Source organism: Apteryx rowi, unplaced genomic scaffold, assembly GCF_003343035.1.
Source record: "Apteryx rowi isolate R43461 unplaced genomic scaffold, aptRow1 scaffold_651, whole genome shotgun sequence".
Classification (NCBI taxonomy): Eukaryota; Metazoa; Chordata; class Aves; order Apterygiformes; family Apterygidae; genus Apteryx; species Apteryx rowi.
This window is the reverse complement of record NW_020450929.1, coordinates 441,212-455,298: the sequence shown is the minus strand read 5'-3', so window position 1 is coordinate 455,298 and position 14,087 is coordinate 441,212. Positions and strand designations below refer to the sequence as shown.

The window sequence follows — 14,087 nt, the reverse complement described above, 5'->3', positions numbered from 1 at the left end:
GGTATCAGTTCACAGGCGGAATCCAGAGAGAGAGAGACCGACCCCCTTCACCAGCCGGGGACGGCTGAAAAGCACTACTTAGAGCCCGTCACTAAATTACTCCTTGTTTAAATCGAGTCAACAGTCAAAACCGCCACCGACCATCGTCCAGGACCGTCGAACTGCAAGCAGAAGCTTTGCCCTTTTCCCTCCAGACGCCTGTTTGCACGCTAGCTCCAGCGGCAACGCTGTACTCAAAATCCATCAGCGCTGTGCTAGCGTCATATCGCAACAGTATTCGAGAAGCAGCGTTAACGTGGGGTAAAACATTATCCTCTTTGGATATGAACGACTGGAGAGGCACGACCCTGACAGGCCCCCGGAGAACTTCAGAAATGCTCATTCAAGGCAATCACCAACCCAACAACTTTTAATGCTCACACGCCCTTAAAGTCAGGGCCTGGGACAACGGCACGAATCCGTGTTTCTCCTCGCGCCGGCTCAGTGCTCGGGCCCAGCTGCAGCTCCCGCGGCGCGCCTGCTCCGCGCAGGGCCGCGTGCCGGTGAGACCCCGCGTTCTTGGCACCTCGCCTCCGCAAGCGCGTTCGCAAGTCTCGTGCCCGATACCTGCCGCTCCGGCGTGCCGGTACGGAGCAGTGGCGTATCTCTGAAAGGCAGACGCTCCCGGAAGACTGCTGGAGACGTTTCGGTCACGACCGACGCTTCCCTGCATCAGCGGCTGGGTTTGTTACCTGCACTTCGGTCCCCTCGTCTGTACCCTTCGGGTAGGCTTTTCCGCAAACCGGGACAGAAACGCACTTTTTGCTGGCTTTCGTAGCAACGGGCCAGAGAGCTGGTTGAGCTCTTGGCACTCAGCAGCGGGATTTCCTAGATTTTGAGCATTTATTCCAGACTCCAGTTTCACGTTGAGAACTCCAACAAGAGGTCAATTGTGCTTAACACAGAAAATACGATTCTTTCATTGTTTGTAACCTTAAAATAGACTCGAGCTGGAGCGAGCCGGTCACGTCCTCTGCCGCCCGAGGCGCGCTCTTCCTCGCACGCAGCCCTATTAAGGGCAAGGGCTGGCAGCACCGCCACGCTTGCACCCCAACCTCAAAGCTACGTTACTGATGCGTTAAACAAACCATCAGTTAAAACAGGCGCTTTGAGAACCGAGTCTCACGAGTGTTTCCAAGTAACAGCGCAGCAAGCTCATCTTTATATGGACATCTCTTCCCAAGCAGAAGGGGCGCAGCGTATATCCGCGGGGGATGCGGCGACGGAAGCGTCCGTGCCAACAGGTAACGCGGAGGCACGCGGGCAGGACGGCGAAAACAAGGGCCCGAGAGAAGGGCGAGGGGAGCGAGAGGACGGGTGGGACGCGGCAGCCGAGCAGAAGCCAGCCACAATCCGCCCGCGGCTGTTCGTGACGGCCCGCTGGGGACGTCCCCACGCGAAAACGCCCCTGCAGCGGGGAACCCGCCACTGCTGCGTGCAGGGGCGGCGCGAGGCGCCCCGCGAGCCAGCAAGTTACCGCGATATTGTCAAAAGCTCTGCGATGGAGCCAAGAAGAGAAATTAGACAAAAAAAGTCTTCCCGGCCACGAAGGTGAGCCCAGTACGAAGAGTCAAAACGGCCGTGTGAATTCCCAGGGTCGGACATGCTCAGACAACGGCCCGTCCGCGTTTTCCCCAGCGCTCAGAGCTGCTAATCCAGTAAGTTTAGCAAAATTAAATACCAAGGAACGAAGGAAGCCACGGCAGTCCAGACACCGCTTTGAAGATTAACTCGTACAAGAGCACTGCGATAACTTTGCATTATAATCGGAGCAAGGAAGATCCAAACTTTGCTCTTCTGGAAAGCAGCTACCTGTCGGGGTAATTTCCAGATGTTGCACTGAAATGACCACAGGGAAATTAAGGCAACCTGGGGAATAATATTCCTGAAAACAACGCGCGGTCTCATTTTCTTGTTTTAAACTTTGCTTCTGTAATTATTTCCAATTTTGTAATGAAGAATGTAGTCCTGCTCGACTAAAAGCTGTTTTCGTCCTGTTCGCTTGTCTCATGTTTAAACTAAGCTTGGATACCTCCCAAAGGTACGAGAACCGGGTTTCCCAAAAGGAGCAAACCCAAAGGGACCGGTGCTGCAGAAGAGCCGTGCGAAAGCCTACGCGCAACGCAGGCGCGGGGTCCTCGGCGGCCAGAGGCCGTTTGGGGGATGCGGGTACAACCGAGGGCGACAGAAACAAGTTGCCCTTTGCAGGCATTGCCGCAGGCTGCTTCGGCGAAGGGCAGGCAGCAGGCCACGGCCTCAGGCAAAACCCCCTCCTGCCGGCCGAGTTACGAGTACAATATAGCTGAACTCACCTCGAGTTCCACTTTAAAGGATGTATCGCGAGTTGCCAGCGGTCGTCAGGCTTTGGAAGGCAAACTCATCATGACCGGCCGCCGCCGCGGCCCCGAGCTCAAAGCCACCGCGGCAGGAGAGCGGCTGCAGGCTCGGCCCCGTGCACAAACCCCAAAGAAATGCATGCTGCCCCCCGCGAGGCGACAGCTCGCTTTACAGGACGGGCTGGGCGTCCGCAACTCCCTCTTCCCTCCGGCCGCAGCAGCAGGGCCGGGACATTGGTGCCCACACGTGCACCAGGCACCGTCGCCTGCCACGGCGCCTCTGCGAGACCCGCGCCAGGGCCCCGCTTCAACACCGGCCAAACCTGACCCACGTCCCAGGCTCTCACGTGGAGATTTGCACTGCCAGGGGATGGAAATCCCCAAACCTCCTTGCTCTCCAAAACGAGCTGAAAGCATTTCAGATTGCAATAAGAGCAAAAACGAAGCAGCAAGGAATGAAACCAGCACTAGCAACGCAGCAAGCAGAGCAGCCCAGCGCTGCAGCGCTCCGGACCTGCTGCCTCGCGAGATGCCCCGCTCGCCAAGCCAACACCAAAAAACCCCGTAAAAAGCAAACGTTGGGCTACTGGCAGCGTCCGTGCAGTAATGAAGGCAGCACGTTGTCATTTCCTGAACCGCTTTCTGTCAGCCGAGGCGGCGAGCGCAGAGGGGAGGAGAAGGGCTCCTACCCTGCGCTACAAAGGGAGGTGGACAAAGCTCTACCCACTCGCCAAGAGCACACGGGACCCGGCGGGAACCCAGCCCTGGTACCCCCCAAATCCGAGTCCCTCGTTTGTGGCCTTTCCAAAACCAGGGTACAACATACACACGTGCACGCAAAGTTTTAAAAACATCTGAACTTGCGTCATGACCAATGCTGCAACAAAACATCCAAAATACTGAGAAAACTGGAATTTAAGTCCCATTCTTACATGTCTTAGGTTTTATTTAGACTTTTTAAGAAGAGACCACCCTCCAATGATTACGTGCCATTTATCTTCAATGAAACTTTGGCTGTTATGTATCCCAGGCCCTTGGTACCGCTGCCAGCGTCACGCGGCACCGGGGCGGTTCTGCGCGCCACTCCGCTCCGCAGTCAGGCAGTGCTTGGATGCAGCACAGAGGAGGCAGGACACTCGCGTGGATTCGAGAACCGTCAACAGACGAGGACTAAATTCCCTTTTCTGAAACTGGGAGAAGAGCGAGGGGAAAAACCGAGAACTTTTTAAAAGTGCAGGAAAAATCATGAAATAGAAGCAAAGTGTATTTATACTGCTAACATTATCACGGATAAGGAGTGTAGTAGTTTTCCCTCTTCGCTGTTGCGGTGCTGGGGCCACGGAGGCGATGGAGTTTGATCTGTCTGTAGCAGCCCAGCAGAGCGCTCCCCCAGCAAACCTGCCCTCGCTACCAAGGACCGACCACCCGCGTCCCCTGGGAAAAGGCGAGGGGGACAACGCGCTCAGCGGTTTTTCTAACACGGATGCCATGCGGTCTGCGTAGTCACCCCGGGCTAGCTGCTACAAGCAAGTCCGCAGCCAGGGGTCAAGCCCAGTTCTGCTTAGTATTCAGCGCAGATGTGGATTTCTTCGAAGCCACTGCAGCAAAAACGTAACTCGGGCTATGCAAGTCAGCCTGTTTCCCCACGAAGAGAAATCCTCTATCACGGCTTCTGAACACAATCTATAACCATACAGCAAGTGATTTAGGTCCTGGGCATATCAGGAAATGGTTTCAACAACTGATACTGTTCTTACTGTGGTGCTCTGCTCAGTTTAAGTTATGAGTAAACTGTTTCTGGAATGAGGCTCTGTAGATCTATATAAGAAAGGAGAATTATTCATATATGGTATGCATATTTTTAAGAAACCCTTAAGGCTGAATTCAACCAGAAACAGCTCCTGCGGCTGCTGATCATCTCTGACCTCAGTCCCTTCCCCAGCAGAAGGCCATATAAGGCTTGCAACACCGATCCGCGCGCCCGACCGTCCCGCTGCCTCCGGCTAAACTCAGGAGAAAAAACTCCTTGCGGAAGAGCAGCAAAGCAAGGCTTCGGATGTGCTGGCCATGAGGATGCAGCTGAGACACACGGTCTTTTTAAAACTATTTCACTGTCGCGGCTGCGCCAGCGCAGGTGACATCTCACCGGTTAATACCTCATCCCACGGCAGACGGCGGAAGGCTGAGCGCTCGGAGGAGTTTGCTCTCTCACTTACCAATTAGCTCTACAACCGAGAGGCAACAGCTCGCACGCTCTTCCACAAAGCACAAGCCTTCCGTGGAAAGGGCAGCTTCCCAGGGAGCCTGCCTTTAACATTTTGAAGCACAGCACTTATAGATTTACTGCAGCGTTCAGCCCACCAGGAAAGCCAGCCAACAACAGAACTGCTGAATATCCTATACGTTTAACTTTTGTTTAGTGCTAGCGTTTCCAAGCCCAGGAATATGAAGTCTGTTTGTTTAATGTCAAAACCACTGTTCATATTAAGGTCACATTGAGAGGAAAACGCTTAAGTGTAACAAAGTTAGGGCTCTGCGCTGTTCTCCCCGCGTCTCGTTGCATTGCAGCTCTGGCACCTGCCGGGTCCCTCCACGAGGCGCAGCTCGTCCAGGCTGGGGCTGCTGCAGCGGCGACGCAGCTGCTCTCCCCGTTCCTTAGTCAACCCCGAGAGCAGGCTGGAAGCGTTGACAAATGCAAGATAAATTAAAAGCAGCAGCTTCCTTGACAGGCGGGTACAACAGCGTCTGCAAGCAGAAGGTCTAACAACCAAGTGCTTTTACCCTTAGTCACTGTTCCAGCTCACGTTTCAGAGTTAACTAGAAATGGGATGATTTGCTGCACAACGTCCTTCGGCCAATTAACTTGGATCTCGGCTCAGTCCCTGGAGGACAACAGCCTGCAAGTTTCTTCACTGTTGAGAAGGCCAGAACCAAGTGAGCAGAAAGACTATTCCCCTTCCTCCCTAAATAACCCTGTCCCCCAGGTCTGCACTGCTGCCTTTCAGTGGGAAACATAAAACTGCGTGCAAGATATTTAGCCGAGGGAAATAACTACAGTTCCCAGCGTTCCTAACAGCATTCAGTAAATCTACTCTGTAAATAAACTGCAGGCTTTAAGCTGCCATGAGTGGATGAAATAAAATGGAAGTTGATTCATACTGTAACTGTTCTTTCCCTTCTGAAGCACCTGCTCCAGCATTAAGCTGCTTATGCACAGCACCGAGAAAACCCCGTATTTACATACCCTGCGCTCCAATCTGCATTTCTGGTTTTCAGCCTCATTTGCCAGGAAGAGGCAGGGTAAATTTTGGTACCTTCGCTACACACCTGACGGCAGCTGCTTCTCCCCACCCGACAGCACGGCTGCCAGTTTTTGCCCTCCTCCTGCGGGCTCCACGCTGCGCCCGACCGCCGGGACCCCTCCAGCATGGCTCTGCAACAGATTTCGATGCGCGCGCGCGCAGAGACGCAGGCAGGCAAACGGGGCAGATGCTACCTGCTCACTTGATAACTAAATTCCTGCCTGGGATTCTCCTGCTGGGCATCCACCGTTTTCCTTGTTTTGTCCACAATATGGCCCCAATTCTTTAGGGGAAAGTAGAGTTACTAGAATTACACAACGCAAGTAAGATTCCAGGAAATGAGAGAACAAGAGATGCAGCATCGTCGCTGCTAATAAAGCTCAGTTTCCTCTATCATGCTTGGGGAATGCTGAGAAACTGGACCAAGGGGGTGAAAAGGGGGTGTGCAAGGTATTTGTGTCCATAGCAGAACACAATAAACGTAGGTTCTAATTTTTACTTAGAGGTAACATTTTGTACGCAGCTTTCTTCACAGCTATTTACTGGAAACTACCAATACACTGAGAAAGACCAAAAAAGCCGAAAGGGAGGAGGCACAGCTTGGAGCTGCAACAGACGGCAGGAATTGGGGGTATGGGAAAGAAGGGGCGAAGCATAAGCTTATTTATCCTTAAACTCAGATTTCATTTCAGCATCCTCATCTCAAGCACAGTCAAAACCTAAATCCCTCAATTAAAACCCCAAAAGCAACAATTTCAGCAGAGCAATTCGCATGCCGACTCCTGGTCAGCTGTTACTTAGAGCCCAGACTTGGGGGTGAAGCCAGAACAGCTGAGTGTCTTACACAGACACTGCATTTACAGCGGTGAGAAAAGGAGGAGAAACACTTCCCTCACACAGCGTTTACTTGAGAGATCATTGCATTATTTCTTCTTTCAAAGGCTTAGTGTAGAAAGATTAAAAAACTGACAGTATTTCTGGAAGAGAGCGCTTCCCAAGCGTTCCCTAGCGTTCAGCCAAGCCAAGGCTGCTCAGCTGTAGCACTTCCCAGGGAGCATTACAGCCACCAAGAAAACAAAACGGACCTCATGCGCTGGCTTAGCGCCGATAAACAGACCGATTCAGGTTCAACACCAGGTGACAGCAGCCCAGGGCAACCTCCTGACATATCAAAGCCTGGCATGGCTTGAAGACATCAGGCACAAGGGGCAGCATCCCAAAAGGAAGGCAAGTAAACAAAACGTGCTACCTTTTTCCCCGTTTGTTTCTCCACCATGTCGTTGCTGAGAGAGAAATCTTCTGGCTGTGGTGTTTTAGAACACCCACCCTTGGGCATCGTTCTGCCTTCCTTACTTGATCTTCATTTATGCTGCCATCGCCTCATCATCAACCGTCTGTTTAGAGAGAGGAAAAGAGAAGTTAGACATCCCAGAAGGACCATTCCAGCGGGAGAAAAGGCAAGACGCATCCCCGGGGAACAGATCCGCACCAAACTCCTCAAAGGCAACACCAGGAGGCTGCGACACCTCCGAACGCCGTGCACCTCGGCTCAGCGTGGGCCGAAGAGCTGCTGGCTTCTGACACCTTTCGCGTGGAAGCAAACAGCGACCTGCTGTCGGAGTATTAGGTTATGTTAAATATAACTTCCTTCACGTGCAACGGGGAGCCTAAAATGGACTGTGCCCGAGCAGAAAGCAGCGCGCCTCCTGCTCTTCACCTGCAGCGTTACTCAAAGTCTACGTGGAGCTTCTTGCAGCCACGGCACCCCCAGGGACCAGCGACATCGCGGTGGACCCTCCTCCGCCCGCGCGTTTGCGGTGCTGAGCACTTTGCTGCCACGCAGTTCGTCGCACTGATTTCCCAGACAGCTCGGAGGACTAATACAGGAATCGCTTCGCTGTGCTAAATTGCAAAGTCTACTTATAAAACGCACTTTTTGAACGGGTCTGCATCTTGCGAGAGGGAAACGGAAAAGGCAAACAAGGCACGCCGCGCTCCGAAGGGCTGCTGAAGGGGGCTGGCTCCTCTCCCCCCTCCACCTCGCGCTGCCACGGCGCCTTGGCCTAGGTAAGACAATTCGGCAGGATAACAAAGAGCTCCGCGCTCCTGCCACGGGTTGCCTGGTTACAGAGCTGAAAAGACAACTGACATCTGAAACATGGAGAAGTACGAGCTGGAGCGGAGATCGGGAATAGGGGCTGAAGCCCAAGCAGGCAAGGCCTTTTTAGGTGAACAAAAATATCTCCTCTCCCGGGACCGCCGGCTAAAAAGCACCAGTGCAACAGTATATTTCAGACTAGTGACCCGCATCAATTCCTATAGCAAAGGTCTCGTCGTACTTGCGCTGAAATGGTATAAACAGGGACCGTTTGAAAACTCTTTCCCCGGCTAATTGCCACCTGACAACGCTACACATCGCACCCATCAACTTCTGATAATAGCGGCTGGATTTCTGCACAGCTACAACCGCAGGAAATTGTCCAGGAACAAAGTCGTTCCAGAGCTCCATCACAAGACTGGGAATTCTGGGGGCGGGGGAAGAAACGGCAAACACAGGCGAAAAGAGGAGCCAAGGCCTCCCGCCCGCCGGGCGCTGGGGAGGCGAACGGCACGCGGTAGTTGGGATGCCGAGACGCGTCCCGAGCAGCAAGGCGCGAAGCCGGCGGTGCTTGCGGGGCGCCGGCAGAGCCCCCAGCTTCCCCAGCCCACAGCCCCAAGCTGCCCTAGCTCGGCTCTTCCACCAGCACGATATTTTAGAAGTACCACGGAGATCCCGTCATAATTTAAATGTTTCATTTATACTTCACAGATTTTAGGGTCCTTTGGGTTGGTTTGTGGTTTTTTTCTTAAAAAAAACCCTAAAAAGTGACTCACAGGCGCCACCCCAGCCCTGCAGCAGCACCAATGGCTGGACCGGGCAGCCCTGAGATGCCACGGAGGTGCCACCCCGGCAGGAGACGGCTCTCCCGGGCGGCGAGGCCTCTGCCCGGCAGGGACGGCAGTCACCCACGCTCAGCACGGAGGCCTCAGGCCCGGGGTCTCCTTCCGACCCCCTCCGTGCTCGACGAGGGGGCGGCTCCGGCGCCGAGGTTCGGGTGGCCCCACCAGGAGATGGCCTTTCCTCTAGGACCAAGAGAGCAGCACAGGAGCCCCCGACACCGCGGCCGAACCGGAGGAGACGGGAGCACGCAGCGAAGGCCGACCGGCTCTCCTTGCCGCTGCCCCCGGGAAGCCAGAGGGGAGGGAGAGTCCAGAAAATTCAGCACGCCAACCCGACTTGTCCCCAGAGAGAAGACGGAAGAAAATGCTCTTGCAGCAGGGGAACGACTGCAGAAACCTTCGTCTCCAAATAGCTGCTCTTCATCATTTTACGGGCCTACAGCCCAGCACAAGCGTCAAAGTTCGAGCACCACAAGGATGGACTAAAACAGCACCTTAAAAAGGCCCAGCAGCTGTCCTGATGCGCTAGGAGCTTTGGAGCGTGCAATCCCGGCGCCGAGCCGCCTGTCCGGGGCGCTCCGGCACTCCCAGCCGCTGCTTCAGCTACGCAGAACGAGCCGGTGTTTGAAGAAGTTCAGTTCTGGTGGCGCACGCAGTGCTGCACCGAACGCGGTGCTCCTGGAGCATGGGGCGGCCGACCCCGCTCAGACCCCAGCCCAGCGCCTGGGTCTCCCAGTGCCTGTTATCCCGGGTTTCGCTCGAGCGTGGTCCCAAACACAGGAGTTATTTCCTCTAGAACAGCTTCAGGTGTTTACAGCCTCGAGAAGCTGGATCTGCCAGGCGCTGTCCCCTGATCTGCGCGGTTTGGGAACGTTTCCCCCTCCGTTTCCCCTGCCAGCCCTTACTAAAGAGCATTCCAGCCGGGAAAGGAAGAACAAGGGCTTGAACGCGTGCGGGCAGGGGAGGCCGGGAGCAGCAGGAGCGCTGGGGTCGGTCAGGAGGACGCGAGCAGCCTGGCACCGGCACCCAGGCAGCCATCTGAGCAGACTCAATTCAATACCCATCGAAAATCCAAGAAATGGAAATTCAGAAGACTTGTGTCAGGCAATGGAAGTTTACCTGTGCTTTATAAAGGCTATTAAAAACAAACAGCCTCGCTTATGGCAGGTACCTGAGCGCAAGGACCAGCACGTACGGGATCAGAGCCCAAGCACTGCTCACTTGAAACCAGCCCTGAACGCAGGATGTCACCTCCCGGGCCTCGCGAGACTTGTTCTTCTGGCCTGCACACTGCCAATTTATTCTTGAAAAAGAATCTTGTCCACTCTAGATGCCTCAGTGGCTGCTCGTAGCCGGGGTATATACCTATTCACGTGGAGCTCCGAAAACCTGTTTAACTGAGAAAAGGCCAGACGGATGCCAGATTAATTCTGCACCCCTTCTGTTCATCTAGCTGACTCATTACACTTGGAAAGCTGGCTGCCTCTTCGTGTAAACAGAGCACTGGCCTATTTAACAGCTTGCAGGGAGTATTACATTTGCACAACAATTACCAACAGTGCTCGCAGTCTTCCCTTCGTTTCAAGCACGTTTAATAAGAGTCAGAGGGGAGGTACAAATTCCCAGTCCGTAAGAGCTGTCCCCAGCTAGAGGCAGAGGTAGAGGGACGGCAGAGCGTTTTAAAAGAGCAAACCTGGGGCTTTGGTATTACGTTTGGCTTCAATCCCTCCTAATCCGAGGGCTGGACAAGCCACCCCCCCTCGCTACTCTCCTGCTCCAAACTTCACCTCCGCACCAGGAGACAGTCGCCAGCGTTGCTGTTTTGCAAACAATTACCCCAAACTCTTGAACCGCCCGCTTCCGCGAGAAGYGGGAGAGCAAGCGAGCGCAACGCGCCATAATCCCTCGCGCTTCTCCCGGAAAACAAAGGCGCATTTCCCGCTGGCTGGCTGCCAGTGCTGCTGGCCTCGCCGTGCCGTGCCGTGCCGCCCCGCGCGCCCTGACGGCAGCCCCGCACGCACGCGTCCCTGAGGCTCCTGCGCCGCACGGAGAGAAGCGCCGCTAGCAGCCGCTGCAGCGCGGGAGCTCGCGAGCCGGGTGCGCGGCGCCGGCCAGGGCTGCCAGGCGGCTCGAAGCCCCGAGCGGGCTCCGGGCACAGGTGAGGGGCTAAGCCGGACCGGCACAGAGCTACGCGGCTGGAACCTGCTGCAAATTCGCCGGCAGCCAGCGCGAGCACTGCCCGTTACAGGAGAGGAGAGATTTCATTAACGAATCGAATGCAAGTGACGTATATTTGAACTCCACATTCGAACATTCCGCGCTTTTACGGGCACAGCCGTTCCAACGAGTAACATCCACACCTGAGACAAGGAAGAGAAAATACAAACAGCGCTGAGGGCTGCCAGCGCTCCCGGATGCGTGTCAGGGCCGGAGTGGCCCGGGCTCGTACAGCTTTGCTTGCGTGACCCTGGGCCGCGCTGCCCGCCGCGCAGGGCGGAGGTGCAGGACCCCAGGCTGCCGCAGGACCCCGGCCCGGGCGCACGTGCGCGGCCCCCTCGCCCTGCCGCGCGCCCGCCCCACGGGGCTCCTGCCGTTTCTGTCTGAAGCCACAACAGCTTAGCCCGCGCCCGGGATCTGTGCATCGGAGCTTGCCCGTATCCTGCCAGCTTGGAGGGAAAAAGATGGTGCAGACTTCTTTAAATGCCAGGCAATAAGAAAAAGCTGGCTGAAGGCTCTTCTCCATTACAACAGCAACAAAAAAAAAAATTCAAGGATGGAAATCAGAGGCGCAGACGTTATTTGCACATATCCAACACATTTGTTTGGTCTGTAAAGGTTGGCATGTGAACAAGTCCCTTTTAAATGTAAAACTTTTAAAACCTCATGATCCTTTTGAGGACTTTGTCCCAGAAAAACAGCTATAACAACAACTCAGGCGAATCGCATTCAAAATTTGATCCCCCCCAAACACTGGAAATCATGCAAAGAAAAACGAAAGTTGAGCTCTCTTGGAATATGCTCAACTCTGCCCTTCTCCATCACCCATTTGACACCTGACTTCAAATATATCTGTCACCTTTCGGTGAGGACCGTCTCCGAGCTCTATAATACAGTGGCACCTGCTGAGCCCATACTAAACTCACACTTTGCATCACAAGCACGTTGCGTGTTCAGAAAAGCCCTCACGCCTTCAATGGGGCCCGGACCACGTGCACGCTGCCTGGGGCTGCTTCACGGGCACCTTCCCAGCAGCAAACAACTGCTCTCCACCCGTTCGTACTTCACCGCTCAGGCCCACGCCGTAACACAGGAGGCGAGCACCTGGCTGCGCTTGCGAGCGCCGGCGGGACCTGCGCTTTCAGGAACAACGAACAACTGCTCTTTGTGCTCCRGTTCGATTCAGGAAGAGTAAAGTCCATCTTTTTCTATCATCAATGCAGGAGCACAAGGACAGCAGGAATCCTGCAAGGGAGGCAGTGTAAACACAGGTGCATTTCGTTTAAGGAACCGTACAATGTGTAATCACAAAGATTAGCTATTAATAACCTACTGCAGCATGATGTGCTAATTCTTACAGGCATTACCAAAACAAGTAAGTACTACTGGAAAAATAAAGAGATCTCTGCATTTCTTCCTGGCCTGAAAGCAGCTGGTTGGAAAGCAAGTTCAGGCCATTTTGGATTAACTTAAACTTCAACACAGCAAGATCTTCTTTCTTTTCCACTGGAAATTCAGTATCTTTTGTTACTGGTTTTGAATGGGGATTTCACTCCCTATCAGGAGCCCTGATAGATGAACATCTTTCTTCACCTCTTAGCATGGCTTCTTCTCCCCTGCTCATAAAATTAGTTCCTGGTCCCCACAATAACCATCCTTTCTTCCGCCCTTCTCAAACATTTAGCTCATCTTTACCCGCAGTGTTTTCTGATCTCCTGATATTCCCGTAACTACTGGCATCTGCATGTATTTGCATGGGGCTCGGGCAAGGCATGCCTGCTTTCTAAAACACATGCCAGCCAAACAGGCTTAGTAATATCAATTAAAGCAGCTATTAGTATTTCAATCATCTGTGAAACAGACACATCTTCCCAGTGCTTCTGCGGGCCTGAATAAAATAAAAGCAATGGAGAGCTGCAGACCACCACCGCCTTTTGCGTACGTGGACGCGCGCCCGGGTCGTAGAGGACCACCSACACGATTACGCTCAAAACCTTGCAGGACGCTGTGAAAGTGCAGCTCCTCAGCGGTCCTCCCGTGATGACTTGTTGCACAAAACGCTCCCTGCTAACTAGATAAACCACAACCCCCCACGCAGATGTAATCTCCGAGTGTCGCTTCCTGTCCTGGCACTTGAAGGAGACCGGGCCATGGGCTAAAATTACGATGACAACTGTAAGCTTTGTTATCGTATTGAGTGCTAGTATTTACCAAGGTTAAAGTTGGGAATTTCTGCCCAACTACACGGTGATGCAGAATATTCCAGACGGGACCATTCCCAGGTACAGGAGCACCAAAGTAAAGCGAGCCCTGGCAGGACCCTGAAACCAAGAGCAACCACATTGTCCATGTGGTTTCTCCAGGAGCAGCTTTTCCCACAAACCCTTCCCTCAATTATCTACATGCAGCTGCATCTCGATATTGCCACATTTCTGTATGATCTGGTGACCGGCCAAGGTTACAAAACTTCTGTTACAGTCAGTTCTCCGAGCTGCGGTCTCGGAACGGGGTCAGCTGCGATGAGGAAACCTTCGGTGTAGCCCCAGTGTTACAGGAAGGCTGGAGCAGCTTATGGCCCCTCCGCACCACACCATTAGTCACCGTGGAAGATGCGATTACAACACAGTCGTCCTTTCAACACAGTCACAGGGTGGTTCCCGGCCCTTAACAGTAGCACCGGATCGAGAAGAGAAGCCAGGGCTCTGCACTTGGTGTCTCCTCTGCGACACCAAGAAAGGCATCAAGCTTCAGCCAGGGCAGAGCTGCAACCCAGTTCGCTAACACAGCTGAAGCAAGCACGCTGCCAGCCTGGTAGAGACGAACGTCCTGAAAACAGCTCAGAAATCTGCTCAGATATTCCCATTGCTGCTGGAGAGGGGGAATAAAGAGGATTATTTCCCCAGCACAAGTTCATTCCAAGGGCTACACGAAACAATACCACGCAACCGCACAACRATGAGCAAGGCTAACCCTAAGACGACTGCACGAAAAGTATTTTGCATCAGTCACGTGCATTTAAGAGGAAAAAGTGGCCAAAACTACCCAACTCATCTTGCACACAGTCACACGCGCACAGAAAAGAGCAACTCTGACCAAAGTTGAGAGGCGCAAGGAGCGCAGAGCCTTCACCCACRGCTCAGGGCAAGCGGAGCAAGCGGCACGGTACGCGGGTTCACGCCACGCGCTGAAAGCCTGTCCCGACGCGTCCAGCTACGGGGCAAGAYGTGGATTCCCCCGACCGCTTTATTCTAGT

The 14,087-nt window shown here is 54.0% G+C and overlaps 1 protein-coding gene across 7 annotated transcripts in view; it reads right to left on the bottom strand.

Moving 5' to 3' along the window:
• The window catches only part of ANKRD11 (ankyrin repeat domain 11), a 160,487-nt gene that overhangs the window by 35,508 nt on the left and 110,892 nt on the right, over positions 1-14,087 (bottom strand). For 6 of the 7 annotated variants that reach the window (XM_026084861.1, XM_026084858.1, XM_026084866.1 and 3 more), the window contains one exon: positions 6,927-7,071. The exons of the other annotated variant lie outside the window; for it this stretch is intronic. In XM_026084861.1, the coding sequence (XP_025940646.1) occupies positions 6,927-7,013 (87 nt within the window). In that variant the 5' untranslated portion in view covers positions 7,014-7,071. The remainder of the gene's footprint in view (positions 1-6,926; positions 7,072-14,087) is intronic. 7 annotated transcript variants of the gene reach the window in all.